At 42.3% G+C, this 20,327-nt stretch overlaps 1 protein-coding gene across 1 annotated transcript in view; it reads left to right on the top strand.

Moving 5' to 3' along the window:
* arhgap39 (Rho GTPase activating protein 39) overlaps positions 1 to 20,327 on the top strand; it is a 242,489-nt gene that overhangs the window by 154,682 nt on the left and 67,480 nt on the right. Inside the window, exon 2 of the mRNA XM_078169082.1 lies at positions 17,083 to 17,499. Within this exon, the coding sequence (XP_078025208.1) occupies positions 17,083 to 17,499 (417 nt within the window). The remainder of the gene's footprint in view (positions 1 to 17,082; positions 17,500 to 20,327) is intronic.

Genomic DNA, 20,327 nt, shown 5'->3' on the forward strand with positions numbered 1-20,327 from the left:
TGCGGGGCGCTGGATCGTTTTGAAATAAATGTCTATTTATGGATTTTTTGCACGTGTAGGATTTAGGGGCATATTTTGGCAGAAATTGAATATAAACTAATATGTTTTTTGTGTGTGTATGAGATGTTTATAGCTACATAGGGAGCAGGTCCTTGTCTGCGGAGATTGCCATGTTGCACCACCATGTAGTAGCCCAAAATTGGCAAACCAAACAAAGCCATCCACTTTTTCACATATTTGTGTCAGCCACCATAGTTAGAGGGCCCTCCAATACGAGAACACCAGAAAAACACTGATTTTTTAAAAGATTATTTCTTTGGCTTTTAGCCTTTATTGGACAGGAAAGTCAAAGTATGAAGGGGGAGAGAAAAGAGAGGGGATGACCTGCAGCAAGGGGCCTGAGGCTGGAATCAAGCTTTGGCTGCTAGGGCAAGGACATTGCCATCATATATGGGATGCCTGCTCTACCCACTAAGCCACCAGGCACCCCAAACACTGATGTTTAATAAGATAAGTTAGCTCCCAGTAAAAACCTCTTGAATGTTTCGATTAAAAATAAGGTGAGCACACATTAAGTTATCAGAGAAAAGAGGTGAGCCCATGTTAGAGGATGCTGGGCAAGCGGCCATCTGCAACGTGCCAAACAGCTTGACTGACTGATTCGTGTTGTGAGAGTAAGAGATCACTGCAATTAATTCGGCTCTCTGTAAAAAGCTCCTGAACAATGAACACTGAAGAAATTCTAACTGGGAGAAGTTTCAGCTGGTTGCAATCCCTCCTTTATTAAGATGATCTATAGATAGTTATATCACAAAAGGAACTCCTTAAGACAACAGCTCTAGAAAAGCGGCTGCATTGTGTTGCTGTCATATTACAGAGTTTCAGATTTCAGGCTTCAGGGAGTTTATCTTTGAGCCACAGCATCCACACTTTTCCTACTCTCTTTGATTGTTGTTTTAAACTTACATATGCTTGCTCTGTGTTTCTCTCTGTTGCCTTGACTTGTATGAGCAAGAAGTCCTCTCCAAAACAGTGCTGAAGAAAATAAGTCACCTCTCCTCTCTGAGCTTTTCTTTCTCTTACAGCACCAATAACTACTGAGTACTGAGCTTCGGAAAAAGGCATTTGCTTATTCTGCCCCCACTGCATTGAACAATCTGCAAAATGTCTTACAACTGGACTGCCTAGTTTCTCTAAATAAGTTTAAGGCCTCTAGTTTCGCAGACCGGGGCGAGGCGGAGGCGCAGCGCACCTGTGCTTCGCCAACTGGGTGTGGCCAGGCAGATTTTGCAAGTTTGGCACACCGTGCACACTGGCGCAGCTACTCCTCTTTCCCACCTCCGTCCCTCCTACCTGCGCAAGTCGAAAAAAGGGAGGAAAGAAGGCGTGGAGTGGGTTTTACACAGCCGATTCACATCACACCAATCAAATGAGCCCCTCTCCTCGCCATTAAATGCGCCGCACGAAGGCGTAATGAGAGTTTACTCAATTCACCATGGCAGAAGAGAGCAGCAGCGTCAGACGGCCAAACTTCTCCCAGGAGGAAACTGATGTTTTGGTCCGGAAGGTCCAAGCTTGCAGTGTCCGAATATATGGAACTGCGAGCAGACCTCCACAGGTTTCCATTACGCGTGCCAAACGTGCCAAATGGTGCCAATCCCCTTTGATCTGACATCAGATGTGACGGGACAGTCGAGATAGAGATACATTCATGTGCTGATTGCAGATAGTTGCATTGAATAGTGGTTTTTGTGGGTATTAATTCTATTTTTAATGTGCCTGACATTCTGGAAACCTGCCTGTGAGGTTTTGGTGACGTGTGCGCACTGTCCACCGGTCACCCAAACTTCTGCTACACCAGCTCTGCTCCACCTGCGCTGACAGTAGACCTGGTTTCAGCTGGCGAGCTTTTAGCGCACCTTTGGCGAAGCCTTTTGGCATGAAACTGTCACTGCGCCAAGCTGGATCTGTCGACACCTCCCCCTGCTGCGCCACCACACCCATCTCAGTGCACCTCGGTCTGCCAAACTACCAAACTGAGCACACCTCGGGTTGCACTGCTCGACACTAGTTCTGCATGGGGTTCGCCACCCTGCGCCACCCTGCGCTGCGCCGGGAAACTAGAGGCCTAAATCTAGACTTAAGGACTTAGAGGCAGCTTCTTTAAGCTGTCAGTGCTCTTAATTCTGTGCAAAAAAAATGTTTTACTAATTTACTCTTTTTACTGTATGTACTCTTATGATGTTGTCCTTGTTATGTTATGTCTGTAACAGTGATTATTTTATGCTGCTGCCTGTCTTGGCCAGGTCTCCCTTGAAAAAGAGATTTTTAATCTCAATGGGACCTCCTGGTTAAATAAAGGTTAAATAAAATAAATTAAAAACTGCAATTGGCTGCCTATTTACCACAGAGGTACCTCAAGCTAAATGACCTTAATGAGGCTTTGTACATGTCATGTACAGGTGGGGTTAAAATGTGTGGGGACCTGCTCTCTGAGGGCAGCAACACTTCAACATTTAGTCTTATAGGATAAGGTGCATCATGGGTATTGGAAATGTCATGTTTTGCTGTGCTTACACTTTAGTCCTTCTGTGATACATCAGCTGTCAGGACTGTGGTCAATGCTGGGTCTCCCTGATCCAGAGGAGAAGCATAAGATGTATCCGTTAAGCTATGCTGTCAGTACTGCTCAGGTCTGAGTGGATCATCAGATTCAGATGCACTCCAGCCACACCTCAGTCACTGATTTGTGCTGTGAAATAAGTAGCTCAGCAGCTCTAATTCCTGTGTGTTCACTAGGGAGAGATTGTCAGTGTCTGTGGATCTCAAAGAACCTGTTTTTCTCAGATTAGTTGATATTGTGTTAATATCTGGACAAAGGCCACGTTCAGACCGACTTCAACTCAAAACTGTAGCCCTCTATTTTATTTGAATGGGGCCAGTCCGATGATGCAGCGGGGGAGATGATGCAGAGGGTTCCATCAAAACACTGCAGAATAGTCTAGCAAATGAATAAAACCACCATGATACCTTTCCAGAGTTGTAAAATCATGTCTGGGCTGTGTTTAGGCATCTGACAAGCCTTCTAATCCATGGATATGTTACTGAGAATAGTACTCTTGGATAAGACTTAATTGTCTCACTGCTACAGAACCTAACATAACATGTGCTCACCAGCAGAGCCCCCTGCTTTATTTTTAACACAAATGCACTTCAAATGTGATCTCAAATACACCTTTTTTCATTTGTTGTGGCCATTTTTATATTGCTATTTTAAATGAATGTGACTGCTGTAGGTAGTTAGCTAGCTATGTTTGAAGATGATATCCCCATTCTTAATCCTACCTATAAAGCTTTGATTGGTTGATTGTCTCTCCATCAAAGAAAGTGGCCATCAATGACGCCAACACCAGATCTCTCTTGGTGTAACCAGGTGGAAAGTGGCGGATGGCAGCAACTCGTTGCATATGGTGCAGGTCATTAGTAGGGGTGGGAATCACCAAAGGACCCACAATACCATATTATCATGATACTTAGGTCAAAATAAAATATTATTGCAATATTAAATGTATTGTGATATGCTGAGTATTGGGATAAAATATATTAAAATATATTGCAATTTATTACCTTTTTTCCAACTGCAAATTATTTCCCCAAAGGAAAACTTTGTCAGCACCTGACTAATAATTTTATTGCAGCAAAATGTGATGAAAAGCAGGCAAAATGACCAACACTTCAAGAAACCTGTCAGAAATGCTGCATACACCTGACAAACTGAACTGATGGCAGATTGGCCGCCGTCTGCAAGGCCAGATTAAGTGCGTGGGCCAAACACTTCTCACGCAGGTATCCTGCTAAATGAATGGCAACACCCATGTTAGATAGATAGAGAGATACTTTGCTCATCCCGAAGGAAATTAAGGCATCCAGTCTGCCACTAAACACGCTCCTCAGTTGTGTGAAAGCTTTGTGAAGCGGGTTGTGGTCATTGTCTATGATTGTCAGTAGCTTGCTCAGGGACCTTTTCCCCTCCACTTAAGTCAGAGACTCCAGCTCCATACCAACAACAGCGCCTGCCTTCCTCACCAGTCTGTCCAGCCATCCAGCATCCTTCTTCCTAATGCTGCCTCCCCAGCATACCACAGCATAGAAGAGGACACTGGCCATGACAGACTGGTAGAACATCAGGAACGTTGTCTGTTAAAACCACAATCCCCCATTCTTATGCTGCATTTTGCAGGTGGTCTGCAGTATTGCTCTGGTGTGACTTTCTGGTGTGACTCTGCTCTAGTTTGGAGAACGTGAGACAGCAGTCGCCAGTCCTCTGTGAGATGATGTGCTGTTATAGTCACATATGAATCCACTGTCCTTGAAGTCCAGGCATCACAGATTAATGCCTCCCTTCCTGCTGTACTCAAAGATTCTACAACTTTATGTTTCACTTCTCTGCAGAGCTTGGGTATGGCTGTGTCGGTAAAAAAAAAAAAAAAAGGTCAGGACGGAGTCACATACCTGTGTTCCAGTGTTTTTAGCATGTAACAAAAGCCTTCGTTTTCAGCAACACTGTATGGACACAGATCTTTGCACATGGAGTAGGTGATGAACTGTGTTATTTCCTTAGCTCTCTCAGAGTTGGATGGTCGTTTTGTCAAGTTTAGTGTGTCCAGTGTGTTTTTTTGCGGAGTGGATTTAGCGTCAGCTAATTGGCTTGTTGTATTCCCAGAGTATTTTATTCCCACATGACACTGCTTGCAAATCACGTGTCATATCAAAGTCCTTGTATCAATACAATATCGCGATACTATGCTTTATCGTTTTTTTCACTCCATCTCTAGTCTTTAGTGGGATGATTACATTTTTCAAAAGCTCTGTAATTACCTAAAACATCAGTGTTTGTTAGTCAAACTCAGATGGAAATAGTGCATTTGTTGCAGAAGATTTTCAGTGTCAGTCATTCATTGTGGGGATTGATGGTGCTGTAGGGAAGGAGTCTTCAATGTTTTTCAGGCCGAGGACCTCTTAGCTGAAAGAGAGATGGAGCAGGGACCCCCTACGTATATAATTTACAAAATTGAGTTGCACTTGAGATAATTCTCTGAATTCTTTGCTTGTTTGCGTTTGCCTGTAGCTGCTAAGCCAGCAGCAGTTTTATCATGGTTAGGTGCGTGAGCCTCACTCTCTGTTCTTTCACTGGTGGGATCTGAGGTGGATGGTGTGACGGAGTCTCTTGCTTGAAAAGTTACAAAATGATCTCACAAAAATTTCTGTACTTGTAATATGATACAGCTAATTGGCCAATATGTTTCAATAGTACATAACTATTAGCTAACTAGTTCACCTTGCTGTTATGGATAGGTGCCACACAGTGATTTAGCATTAGCTAACTCACATGCTTGCACAAGGATCCACAGTTAGCCTATCATTAATGTTAATGTACTGTTAATTAAAATGATTTTGTTGGATTCATGTTCATGTGTATTTTCCAACCTATTTTAATATTTGGAGAAAAAAAAACTTGAATTAAAACTTACATTATCAAGCAGTAATTTGGCGGTCCCCCTGCAGTAACTCTGAGGACCCCCTGTCGAAGACCGATTGTAACGAAGGAACATGTCACCCAGTGCAGCTAACTGATGTGTTTTTAATAGTGTTTGGACAATAATGGAGCTTTATGGCACAGAGGAATGAGATCTATATGTCAGATATTCATACAGACACATCACTTATTGAATACATTCATCGTTGGTTTGGGATTTTGTGCCATTATCACCACAGTTTGTGCTGCTTCTGGGACATTTTCCAAACTCATGCCAAATGACTGGTGCTGAAGTCTTTGTCAGCATCACCCCATTGTCCTCTGTTGCTGCATCCTCCTCTGTTAAACTCAGATGAACTGACATGCAGGTATCCACCTACTCTCTGCCTGCCAGCAGTTACTGATTGACCTGTCATCCATCAACAACTGCTCTAAAGACCATGCAACATGCAGGCTGTGTATTGTCATCATCCTGTTCACATGTTCATTTATTAACTCTGTGTGTGTGTGTGTGTGTGTGTGTGTGTGTGCGTGTGTGTGTGTGTGTGTGACGTAAGTTACCTTCAGACACACAAATCAGACTCAAGAACAATTTGCTAGGGGTACAATAGCTGTGTACCTAATTTGGGAAATATAGCTGATTTTTAGGTAAGTGGTTAAGGTTAGGATTAGGTTTGGTTAGGTAAAGGCTGGGGTTAGGTAAAGGTTAGGGTTATTATGGTAAGGCAAGGAGTGGTTATGGTAAGTCTTCGGGAAATGTATGTAATATTTCATACGTAATTTCCTCACCAATGACCCAACTCTGTGTGTGTGTGTGTGTGTGTATTTTGGCACATATATGTGTCTATGTTTTGCCATGTAGGTGTGCGTTAGTCATTTTAATGTGTGTGTGTGTGTGTGTGTGTGTGTGTGTCAGCAAACATATGGAGGAGCAGACTGTGATGTGCAGAGCTATGTGAGTGGGCCTCTATTTTATTATTCATAATACTGTATGTGATAGCTCTGTGTAATCCCTTTGCATTTTTGTAATGTGGCTCATTAAAAACCTGCTGCACACTTTTATCTTGTGTCGCTTGTCACTAAAGAAAACATTTTTGTTCTGTTGGCCTGAGGGGTATTCCAGGTAGGAGGTTCAACAAACTCTGAGTCTAACCCTGAACTCTGAGTTGATTTACCCTGAGATGGGAAACTCTGAGTTACTGGTTCCAGAACAGCTGATGTGAGTTAGTTCAGTCAACTCTGAGTATGTTCACTCTGAGTTAAGCCGACAATAAAAAGCCATCATCAATGGAGCTCCGACTCCACGATTCACCATGGCAACAGGTAAATAAAAGACAGCGCCTCCATTTTAATCCAGTGGATGTAGAGATATTAATGCATGTGTAGCAGACAGTGCAAGTTTATCTTTAAAAGAAGAGCCTGAGTCAGAGCGAGGAAAGTGTAAATAAGTTAACCATAAAGTTAATAAAAAAGTTTTATTCATCATTTATCAGACTTACATTTCCTTAATTAAGATAAAGTGGTGGAATCTGACTGTGTATCAGGCTGTAGATACATTACATTATATTAATAATATATAATAATATATTTGTTCAGATTTAATCTGATGGGGAAAAACACAGGAGGCAGAAGATTTAAAACATATAGGCTAGGCTATAGATCAAAGACATAAAGACATGACTGTACTCACAGTCTGACCCAGTAATAATATGTTTGGTAATTTGCACTTGAAAAGACGTTGAGGTTAAAATACAGTAGATTTTATGTATGTATGTAATGTTGCACATCTATTTGTATCTTGACTCAACAGCATTCAGTAACTTTATTTCAGCTACAAATGTAGTAAATTTAAAGACACTGAAATGCTGCACCACTGTTCACTCAGAAATATGAACATATAATTCCCAATATTAGGCTATAGGAATTATGTTCCATCAGTGCGACCAATGACATCAGTGATAGAGATCATTAGTCATTGATACTACGTGTCTAAAGCTTCATACCGATTTTTTAAATGTAAATAATTAGACCTACACATTATGTGCAGTAAACATTTGGGAGCTGCTCTAACAGACTGACAGTCTGATCCTTGTGCACAGTGTTATAAAAAATAATAAATATAATGAGGACAGGTTTGATTCTGAGCTGAGGGTGAATTCTCGCTGTGTAATATTTGAATGTAAAGACAAAAACTGATGTCCAAAGAAATGATTGATGTGCATAAATTCAGTAACTTAAGACAGTCCTGAGTAACAAACTAATATCCAGCAGGATTTAGACTGTGACAGACGGTAAATCTCCGCTAATGAATGCGCTTCGATACAAGCTTTGACACGGACTGAATGAATGAGGAAATGAAACAGCGTGTAAGAGGGAGGAGACAGAGAAAAACTCAGGGTTTATTGAAGAAAACCTGTCAGCGAGCAGGCTATGTTCGCAGAGTCTGTTACCATGGTGACTGACTCAGAGTTTCAGTTACCTCTCTTTCTGGAACGGATAACTCAGAGTTTCCCTCATCTCAGGGTTAACTTACTCTGAGTTTTCACATAACCCGCTTTCTGGAATACCCCTCTGTTGTATAATTGTTACGTTTAAATTCTGAGCTGAGGTTCACAGTAAAACAAAATAAATATGTTAAGAAGTGTCCCAAAGAGTGTCCCAGAAAGAACATTCTGCAGCACAGGAAGTGGTACATTTTATATTTTCAAGAGCATTCAGAATTCTAAACAGCTGAAATGTTTATATGCACACAATAGTGCAAGTTGACTGTATGTAAACAGTCTGATAAAGACATTTACATGATCCCATTGTTTAACAGTTTCCAATGATTGTTGCATACCATAAGAAATATAACACCTACCGCAACTGTCTAGAGAAAATTGTGCCTTCAGAGATTTTAATATGCTTCTATTCTGGTGACAGCCATGGCCAGAGGCATTATTTTGGAGCTGTATGTCAGAGTGTGGATAATTTTGCTCAGGTTCAGTTCAGGTTTGGCTCACTTGACATGCTGCTGTGTTGTGCTATGGCTCATTCAAGTGCTGGAATTTGTTATTGACGTGCCAGAACGAAACACAGGCTTTGCTCCAACTGAATGTGCATGTGGCGTGTTTGACTGTGCGTAACAGCAGCCTTTTGATGGCCATTTACACACTGTCCATGTGGGATCATTAGGGGTGCAACAGTACAGGTAGCCCACAGTACGGTCCGTACCGTACTTCGGTTTTTGGGCCACGGTTTCACTTCAGTTTCGGTACGCATTTTGTGCAGAAAGAGAACAACCATGACTGAAACCATGTTTCTAGCAACGTTTGCAAACAGTGAAATTTCTGTTAACTGTTTTCACTCCCTCGTCGTTTTATTCAACAGCAAAACCGAAATGATCCCACACCGGAGATTTGTATGAAGCGGGTGCTTCTTCAGACTTATGTCTCTCAAATCCTCTGTTCCACTTGCCATGGCTCTTTATGTTTGTTTTTTTCTGCTTATTTTCTGTGTGAGGTGAGCGTCACTTTCCCCGCCTCCAGTGTGAGGGGGTGAGTGGGCGGAGCCGCAACAGTGATTGGACATTAACTCGCGGGGAGGGCTTTTGTGCAGCAGGCTGACTCAGCTGTTCTCTTTATACATCCATGGACTCAGCCTGTGGAGAGGCACACACACACACACACAAACACACACACACACCACAGTGGCCTGTAAAGCATCAATGCAAAATTAATTGCAAAACCGAAAACCCGCCGTCCATAAGGGTGTATTGATCCATGCAGGGCAGACCGAACGGTTCAATATTTTACAGAGGACCGTTGCATCTCTAGTGATCATGGTAAACAGAAAAGCTGTAACCATGATAACAATAACTATGTCAGGCAACAAATTGCGTTGGGCTCGGGTAGGGTTCAGACTTAAAAATCAGAAAGGCTGTCGGGTTCGGGCTGGGCTCGGTGATAACTGTCTCGGACTCGGGTTGGGTTCGGTTAGGAAAATGCGGCCCGAGCCACGCTCTGTTGTGTCTGTCTGTCTGTCTGTCTGTCTATCTGTCAGTCCATCCTTACATATGGCTGTATATGTATGTTCATTTGCCTTGAAGGATTTTCCTTATATTTGGCACAAATGTCCACTCAGATCCAAGGATAAACTGTCAAAGCAATGGCGATTTTAAGGGGTGGCCTGGGGTGGCCGGGGCCACCCCTGAAAACTCATTTGCCACCCCTGTGGCCACCCCAGATCTGATAGGTGCTATGCAATGCTGCCAATCAATGACGACAGGTAATCAGCTGATTTAGGGCCAGTTTTACATTTTTAACTAACACAGTAATGGTCGTACTGAGGCTGTGAGAGCTGATTTCTGCTCAGCGGATGTTTGGCCAATGGCCATGTAGGTCTGATAGGTGAGCCATCAGCCATGAGATGAGCACACCGCATCTGCTGCTGCTGCTGCTAATGAAACAGGAAGACAGTCACAGTGACAACGTCAACTGCAGAACTGCTGGATAAAAACGGCATACTGAATCAAAGCCAATGTTTCAATTTATGCCTTCATCAGGGCCCTGGACATGAATACTGTCTGGGTTGAAAACCACTTTTTGCACATTTTCATACGGTGTCGTAGCATTGTTTCCACCTCTCATTGTTCCGACCTCTCATTAGTCCGACATCCCGTTGTTCTGATATGTGATTATTACTGTATTTGTGTACCATAGAGGATCCGCAATGCAACAAAAGTAGGCTACTGGTCGAGATACAAGTGTCATAGAGAGGAGAGAATGAAACACCATAACCTCCTGTTATTAACTCTGGGGTCAGGGTTGTGTGGGGAGCTCTCCGCAGTGCTGAACGGCTCCCGGCGGCTCCGCGACCAGCTCTGGGTCAGCTGGGAACGGCTTGAGGCAACGCAGGCTCACAGCTTATGTGTTTGCCACTTTCTTTTTCATTTTAACCCACACCATGATCTTTTCCTAACCCTAACCAAGTGGTTTTTGTGCCTAAACCTAACCAGACCTTAACCACAGGGCATCGTGATGATTTCGGAACAATGGGACTTCGGAACAATGGGTTTAATATGGTCGGAACAATGGGATGTTGGACCAATGGGCTGTCGGAAAAATGGGCAGACCCCTTTTCGTATATCATAAGGCATCATATATAATGACATTATTCAGTCATCAGGCCTTCACCTGTGTCACCTGCATTGTTACCTATGTTTGCTTAACTAATTTAGGCCCCATCTTGTGGTTAAATAAAAACACACCTGGCAAAGAACAAACCAAAAAAATCAAATTCCAGTATCTCCAACAAATTATATCTAAGCTAAATAATACCATGAACTAAGCATGTAAAGAACAACAAATATTCCTTTTTTCCTTACAAGCTTATTTTATCTTTTGCTTACAGATAAACTTTTTAATAAGGCCTATCTTTAAGTATTAAGCTTTGATTTGAATTTTTTGGTTTGCTCTGTTGCCTGGATTGCTGTGTTTTTATGTAACCACAAAATGGCGCCTCAATTAGTAGAGCAAACACAGGTAACAATACAGGTGACACAGATGATGAGCTGATGACTGATTAATGTTATTCTATAGGATGAGTTAAGAGCAGTTGAATATTGCTACCCTAATCGAACTTGTGAAGAGATGAGGACTTTAATCCACTATAAGGAAATGGCTCTTAGAAAATTTGTACCCTATCCTGAACATAATTACTGATTAAAAATTGACATGTTAAAATAACCAGAGATTCCTGAGGACTGTGATAGGTGGAAATGGAATTAAAAAAAAAGACTTTTTTTTTTTAAATATTTTTTTACCTGCATAGACACCTTTATTTGACAGTTACGAGACAGGAAATCATGGGAGAGAGAGGGGATGTGACATGCAGCAAAGGTCCTCCTGCTAGGATTCGAACCGGGGTTGGCTGCGTACGTGGCATTATACTTCGCTATGCCATGGCCACCCCATACTAGCTTTGTGTCCCATCTTGGCCACACCAGTAAAAATGTCCTGGATACACCACTGGGTCAAAGGTCACTGTGACCTCACAAAATATGTTTTTATACCTCCGCACCAGCAATAGCCATGGCCAGAGGCATTGTTTTCAGGGTTGTCCTTCTGTCCATCCCATCCTTGTGAACATGATATTTCAAGAACGCCTCAGGGGAATTTCTTCAAATTTGGCACTTGGACTCAACAATAAATTGGTTAGTTTTATGTGGTCATAGGTCAAAGGTGAAGGTCTCTGTGATCTCGCATCCATCTTATTCTTGTGAACACAATATCTCAAGAACAGCTTGAGGGAATTTCTTCAAATTTGGCACAAATATCTACTTGGACTCAGTGATAAACAGATTAGATTTTAGTGGTCAAGGTCACTGTGACCTTGAGAACATTTTGAACAACAACATAACAACAGCATAACATAACAATTGAAACTGGCCTCTGTACAGGCACTGAGTTATAAATACAGTAGATGTCTTCTTGATTGTTTTCAAAAAGGTCATCGGTGTGTTGATCTATGGAGCTTTTTCCCTGTCTTTATTCAAGAGGGTGTTCTATCAGTTTGAGAGCATTATTTATTGGTTTCACGTTCAGATTTTGTAATATTGTCCCTCAAAACCCTGCCCTCGCACTCAAATAGCCTCTGCTTGCGCTTAGATCTACTCTGTCTTTGCTCCAACTGTGTGCTCGCACTCAGATACCATGTTGCTTGCACAGATTTCCTACTCGAGTTTCAGCTTTTCTCCTCACGCTCAAACTGCTTCTATGCGCTCGCGGATTTTCTGCTCTCAGATTTCTACCTTGTGCTTGGATTTTTTTGTGAAACAACCCTGTCAAAATCCCCCAGTCAATAGAACGGCAGGTTTACTGTTGACCAGTGAAATGATCCCTGCCTCCTTGTGGGCGTGCTCGCTTTAGTTTCAGAGTGTCCCATCTGGGCGGGTACTCTTTAACCGGGTTCATCCACTCCCACCCTCCAGAGCTTTATTAAATGCTCTTCCCTTGCTTTCTTACTTTTGGAATGACGCCGATTGTCATGAATTCGCATCATACCGCTTCCATTCAGACTGCAGCCGAGATAGTGCCAGTTTGTGCATATTAAGTACGTACCTAGGAACCTTTTTCAAGCACTGGTTTCTTGTAGGACCGGTCAGAGTGAGAACTACATCTGGTTCATGGAAGCTAACGCTTTGGCTAACAACCGCTGCGTGTGGAGGCTGCAAATTTGGAGAAATTGTCCAATATGAGGTAAGTTGTGCTAAGATAAAAAAAATACGTACCAGCTTATTGTTTGCTTCTACAGCTGACATATTGGAATAGACTTCATGTGGCGAATATATTTTACGTTATTTGAAGATTTCTGTTTGTTGCGAATTTGGCTACATTCGACCATAACGGCTACATTCGGCCGTAACGGCAGCATAGAAATAATGCTGTATTTATATAGATTTCAGCACTCACATGTGTTTCCTTTGGGAAATGCCATTCTAGTTAATTTCTATAAATATTATAAAAATAGCATGCTGGGATATAAATGCAATTTCTGTGCTTTTTCACAACACAGAACAAAATGAATGCATCAGTGTTCTGTGGGAAGAGACCAGGTGGACTTCAAACCAGGGTTCGACCAGTCGAAAGGGACGACAGCTGTCTCAATGACAGTGGGGATAGTGATGAAGACTACACTCCTACACCAGGTGATGAAAACGGCAGTAACAGCTACAGACGCCCCTATCACTGCCGTTTTCATCACCTGGTGTAGGAGTGTAGTCTGTACGTTGCATGCACAGGCCCCATGCACAGAGGCACCGCCTCGCTGCAGCGGTCGCGGGCTCGACCCCAGCCTGCGGCCCATGTCATTCCCCCATTCTCTATTTCCCCACTTCATGCTGTCATAAAGCAAAAGGCCAAATAGATAATCTCATTAAAAAAAACAACAGTAATAATGCTATAATTTGTGTAGACTTTCAGCTTTTTGTCGTTTACATATGGCCAAATGTTTGTGAATGTAACCATGTCTACATGATGTGTATGTAATGTAGATAAAAATGTCTGCACTTTTCTATAGTGATTTCTTTTTTCTATACCAGGTGATTAAAGCAGCAGTAGTGAGAGTACTGACAACAGGAGCAGCAGTGATGAAGACTCCGATGGAAATCATGATGCACTTCCTTGCATCAGTGCTCTAAGTGAAAAGCTTGAGCTCTGTTTCACATTGGCTTGTAATAGCTGGTACTATAGTCAGGACATTGAAAATAATTGTGTGGCTTCAATAAAATCTACATACCTGAGACGGGAAAATGTGTTTTATTATTATGATTTTTTTTTTTTTTTTTTTTTACCATTTTTGCCTGTTGTTGCTAATTTGCATCATACCTAAATTTATATCTATTATATGTGCTAAAGACAAATTAACAATCTTCATATAATTTCGCATCAGCTTGAAAGCAAAAGCACGTGTAATTATTTTTTTTTTATATATTTGTAAACAGGCATCAAGGAGATAAAGGGGCTGTTAATTTACACATGTGCACCTGTATTTTTTTTTTACTATAATAGCCACATAGAATATATATATATACAGTACAGGCCAAAAGTTTGGACACACCTTCTCATTCAATGCGTTTTCTTTATTTTCATGACTATTTACATTGTAGATTCTCACTGAAGGCATCAAAACTATGAATGAACACATGTGGAGTTATGTACTTAACAAAAAAAGGTGAAATAACTGAAAACATGTTTTATATTCTAGTTTCTTCAAAATAGCCACCCTTTGCTCTGATTACTGCTTTGCACACTCTTGGCATTCTCTCCATGAGCTTCAAGAGGTAGTCACCTGAAATGGTTTTCCAACAGTCTTGAAGGAGTTCCCAGAGGTGTTTAGCACTTGTTGGCCCCTTTGCCTTCACTCTGCGGTCCAGCTCACCCCAAACCATCTGGATTGGGTTCAGGTCCGGTGACTGTGGAGGCCAGGTCATCTGCCGCAGCACTCCATCACTCTCCTTCTTGGTCAAATAGCCCTTACACAGCCTGGAGGTGTGTTTGGGGTCATTGTCCTGTTGAAAAATAAATGATCGTCCAACTAAACGCAACCCGAAAGGGATGGCATGTCGCTGCAGGATGCTGTGGTAGCCATGCTGGTTCAGTGTGCCTTCAATTTTGAATAAATCCCCAACAGTGTCACCAGCAAAACGCCCCCACACCATCACACCTCCTCCTCCATGCTTCAGTGGGAACCAGGCATGTGGAATCCATCCGTTCACCTTTTCTGCGTCTCACAAAGACACGGCGGTTGGAACCAAAGATCTCAAATTTGGACTCATCAGACCAAAGCACAGATTTCCACTGGTCTAATGTCCATTCCTTGTGTTTCTTGGCCCAAACAAATCTCTTCTGCTTGTTGCCTCTCCTTAGCAGTGGTTTCCTAGCAGCTATTTGACCATGAAGGCCTGATTGGCGCAGTCTCCTCTTAACAGTTGTTCTAGAGATGGGTCTGCTGCTAGAACTCTGTGTGGCATTCATCTGGTCTCTGATCTGAGCTGCTGTTAACTTGCCATTTCTGAGGCTGGTGACTCGGATGAACTTATCCTCAGAAGCAGAGGTGACTCTTGGTCTTCCTTTCCTGGGTCGGTCCTCATGTGTGCCAGTTTCGTTGTAGCGCTTGATGGTTTTTGCGACTCCACTTGGGGACACATTTAAAGTTTTTGCAGTTTTCCGGACTGACTGACCTTCATTTCTTAAAGTAATGATGGCCACTCGTTTTTCTTTAGTTAGCTGATTGGTTCTTGCCATAATATGAATTTTAACGGTTGTCCAATAGGGCTGTCGGCTGTGTATTAACCTGACTTCTGCACAACACAACTGATGGTCCCAACCCCATTGATAAAGCAAGAAATTCCACTAATTAACCCTGATAAGGCACACCTGTGAAGTGGAAACCATTTCAGGTGACTACCTCTTGAAGCTCATGGAGAGAATGCCAAGAGTGTGCAAAGCAGTAATCAGAGCAAAGGGTGGCTATTTTGAAGAAACTAGAATATAAAACATGTTTTCAGTTATTTCACCTTTTTTTGTTAAGTACATAACTCCACATGTGTTCATTCATAGTTTTGATGCCTTCAGTGAGAATCTACAATGTAAATAGTCATGAAAATAAAGAAAACGCATTGAATGAGAAGGTGTGTCCAAACTTTTGGCCTGTACTGTATATATATATATATATATATATATATATATATATATACATATATGTAAATGGCGCACATGTGTAAACGTGTGTGTACCCTTTATTCCAAAAGTCGTAAAGAAAGCAAGGGAAGAAGAGTGGATGAACCCGGTTGAAATGTACCCGCCTGGACAGGACGCTAAAAGCGAGCGCGCCCACAAGGAGGCAGGGATCATTTCACTGGTCAACAGTAAACCTGCCGTTCTATTGGTTGGTGGATTTTGACAGGGTTGTTACACAAAAGAATCCAAGAGCAGGTCAGAAATCTGAGAGCAGAAATTCCACGAGCGCACAGAAGCAGTTTGAGTGTGAGGAGAAAAGCCAAAACTCAAGCAGGAAATCTGTGCAAGCAACATGGTATCTGAGTGCGAGCACACAGTTTGAGCAGAAACAGAGTAGATCTAAGCGCAAGCAGAGGCTATTTGAGTGCAAGGGCAGGGTTTTGAGGGATAATATTACAAAATCTGAACGTGAAATCAATAAATAATGCTTTCAAACTGATAGAACACCCTCTTGAATAAAGATAGGAAAAAAGCTCCATATTGATCAGGATAAATCTGAGCGCAAAGAATGAAAGAGAACCTGCCCCCCCTAAATACCCTAGCACAGGTGCCTTTGAGCAATGCATTTAAGTCTGTGGTTGTTGTTGTTGTGGGAATGTGTGGAACTATGTGAGTTTGAAGTAGGTCTTATTGAAAATTAAAGCTGGATAAGTATTGGTTAAAACGTCTTTAGGTACACAAGTATGCAGAGAGTGGCTCACATGCTGCCGCTTGTCTGTGTGTACATATTGGTTAATTATACATTAATTAAAATCAGAACATTCTCCATATTGGATTAAAAGTCTAATCATACTATGGTACTTACGGGGCTCTGCCTTAATTGCATTCCTGAATTGCGTTCCTTTAATCACATTATAGTTTTGATTGATGGAAACATTTTAAAACCTTTTTGTATTCTTTCTGTAATGTTTGTCAGTAAGGGGTGCTGTACAGACAAACTACAGAAGCAGTGTTTCAGATTGTGTAGTGCTCCTGATTCCTGATCGAGGGGGAAATCGAGGGGGAAGCAATAAATAGGATATTCTTGAGAAATTCTATAAGATATTCTTTTTCCTGCTTCTCTTTTAAACTCTAAAGAGGCCTGTTGCTCCTGAAATGGCAATCAAAAATGCTCCTGCTTCTATTTGAAGTTATCATGTCGGTTTGCTGCTAGGTGCACAGTGAACTGTTGTCAGTTGTTTTTGCAGGCAGAGGTGGACCTCTAGTAGTCAGAGGTCACTTTTTATTCCACAGTCAATTTGCTCATTCTAAACTCTCCTCCTACAGGTTGGAGTGGGTGGAGATCATCGAGCCGCGCACACGGGAGCGTATGTACGCCAACCTGCTGACGGGCGAGTGTGTGTGGGATCCTCCTCAGGGTGTTCGCATCAAGCGGACTGGTGACAACCAGTGGTGGGAGCTGTTTGATCCCAACACCTCGCGCTTCTACTACTACAATGCCTCCACCCAGCGCACAGTGTGGCACCGGCCCCAGGGCTGCGACATCATCCCCCTGGCCAAGCTGCAGACTCTGAAGCAGCACACTGATGCTGCTAACCCCCGTCCTGCAGGTGGAGGAGGAGGGAGAGCGTCAGCTGACAACAGCCCCGGACGTAACAGCGGGGTCAGCCGAGAGGGAAGTACTTCCTCCTCCCTCGATCAGGAGCTCTCTGAAAAACAGGGCAACAGAGAGGAGGCAGACAGGTAAGATGAGTCACCTGATAGAGGCAGGCAAACTGCAATCTAACAGACAAGACCAATTTATTAAGCCTTGTTTCCACCAAGCAGTCTGATTCAGTTCAGCTCAGTTCAGTCTGATACATATTAGAACAATTATTTTTACGTTTATATGGTGAAGAGTTGTAGATGGAACCAGTAGTGCCATTTCTCACTGTCCCTATTTTTGTCATTGAGAGAGACTCTCACTCCAGCCTGTTCTTTTTGTTCTGGGGAAATTGTCTGTGTACAACCATGTTAGATGGACAATAAACGAGGTGCAGACGTTCCTCTGCATCACTGGTGAAGAGGAAATACAGCGAAACTCGGCAGACCAGTCACGAAGAGTAACCTAAATTTAAGAGTACTGTCTGCAGTGGATATGTTGAACAGATCCAGGGTCTAGGTCCATGTCTGTATGGATTATGTGCAGTACAAAAGGTACTATTCTGAAAGGTTTTTGTGGAAACACGGCTTTTCTGTCTAAAGTCTTAACATTAAAGAAGAATCTACCAACTTTTACACATCAAATTCTGTTTACAACCGTTGGAGTACATATAAAAAGAGAGTTCTCTGAAGCCTTTTGTGGCTCTTATAAATTGCAGCCTACATGAAAAAATAGTTGTGTATATTTGTGCTCTTCACGTTCAACCTTATCATGTATCAAAGCAGAATTCCTTGTCCATGTCTCCGGTTTGCAAATGTCCAAATATGAAGACCATATATTAAGAGTGATGATTTGGGTGTGGGGGAAAAAAAACACATTTTCTACTTGTGTTAACAGTAGATTCATCCACTTAAATGTTGCGTTACTGCTCTTCTTGTTCCTAGAATATTGGTAACCCTTGATGCCATGTGCTGCCTGGAGAGAGGCTAAATAGATGCTGAACAGAGCAAGGTTCTGCATTTGAATATTCAGCCAGAATCTCACATGACTCTGAAAATATTCTCTCATAACATAAAGCAATAGGTGGAAAGCCACTTTATATAACCCCACATTACATAAAAGCATTAGTTTTCCTGTTAAAGGTCAGCATTAGACTGTTTCCTTCCGTTCTAGTGTCACTCCCTCTCTTTCTTTTCTTGCTATCTCTTGCTGTCTTATCAACCCATCCCCTCCTTTCTGTTTCCGTCACTGTCCATTAATTTCTGTCCTCTCTCACCTTCAGAGCCTCTCACCTCTCTTTACAACCCCCCCCCCCCCAAATGCACAAATGCACACGCATGCATGCACACACACACACAGCAGTATACAGTGTGCAAGTGTCCTGGCTGTTGTAGCCAGTTATTCACATTATGTGCACTCAGAGGAACGGCAAAGCACTGTTCTTAGAGACAATTACAGACTCTGTCTGTACTGTATGTTGCTGAATGAGAAATCTACAGTGACACAGATTTATCAGGCCAGTACTGAACTACCCTACTGACCTGCCGACAGCCCCACTGGCTGTAGCCGTGGCATTATGGTATTATGCTTTCATGTTTGCTGTCTCATGCTTGTGAACATGGTATCTCAAGAACACTTTGGGGAATTTTCTTCAAATTTGGCACAAACATCCACTTTCACTCAAAGATGAACAGATTAGACTTTGGTGGTGAGTTTGGTGGTCAAAGGTCAAGGTCACATGGCCTCACATATGTGTTTTTGGCCATAACTCAAGAATTCATGCACTCATTATGACAAAAATTCAATGTCTAATAGATGAAATAATGAAGTGATGACATTTTATATCCAAAAGGTCAAAGGTCAACTTCACTGTAACATCACAGTATACTACAGAAACACATTTCTGGCCATTATTCAATGTCATATCTCAGGAACAGAAGGGGAGACATTTGGTCAGATATTGAACTGGTGACACTCATCTTGGGTGTCCACCTTGAAACTGTGCTGATTGTATAGATCTTCTGTGCTGTTGTGGGGGAAGATGTGTGTGAAGCATCTGTGTTTTCACAGACATGGATGTAAACTGTAAGTGCAACTTGACTTGTTTGTTGAGGCAACTGCAAGGCAGTAATTCTAGTTATTTTTATTGTCCTCCCCAACAGTGAAATGAAATATCTACCCTTTATTCCCGCCTCTGTTGAAAAACTGCATTAGAAACACCTGCACACACAAAAGTGAAGTCGTGCACACTCTGTACAGTCTGTACACACAGTAGTTGAAGGTGGAACCTGATTCACTTGTAATTTATGTGAAAGCTTGTATAAAAAGGTCCAGTATAAAGATACCACCTAGTGACAGTTGGTTCATCTGTCTGTTCATCTGTCCAGCAAGGTGGTTTAGAGTGGCATATCTGAAGTAGAATCAAATGTTATGCTACTGTCTTGTCCCATTGGTTCACCACCTGCATGTAGTTATAGCAGTTAGCAGTGTATTTAGAGTGGAAGCTACAGTAAGTGTCTGGCTGAAGATGGTCTCTGGAGAGAGTAAATGCTGTTAAGGAGAGCAGGATAGGCAGTTTGTCATAGACCACACAGCTTCCTCTGTGACAGATGGGAGCTTTTGACCTCCACACAGCTCTACCTCCCTGCACACACTAAGGATCCTATTAAAAGAGGAAGTGAGGGAGGGATGAATGGAGAGAAAGAGGGCAGAGAGAAGGAGAGGAGATCACTATGAAGAAGAGAGGAGAGGATAGATTAAAGTGGCTCATTCACTCACAGTTTGTATGTTTGTCCTCCTTTTATATGCAGTGTCTGAATTAATCAGGACATAGACATACTGTATAGTGAATACACACTGCAAGAACAACAGAGGACATCTAATATTGTGCAAAGACCTGCATACACACGCATAGTACACACACAGTAGA

This window comes from Epinephelus lanceolatus, chromosome 6, assembly GCF_041903045.1.
Source record: "Epinephelus lanceolatus isolate andai-2023 chromosome 6, ASM4190304v1, whole genome shotgun sequence".
NCBI lineage: Eukaryota > Metazoa > Chordata > Actinopteri > Perciformes > Serranidae > Epinephelus > Epinephelus lanceolatus.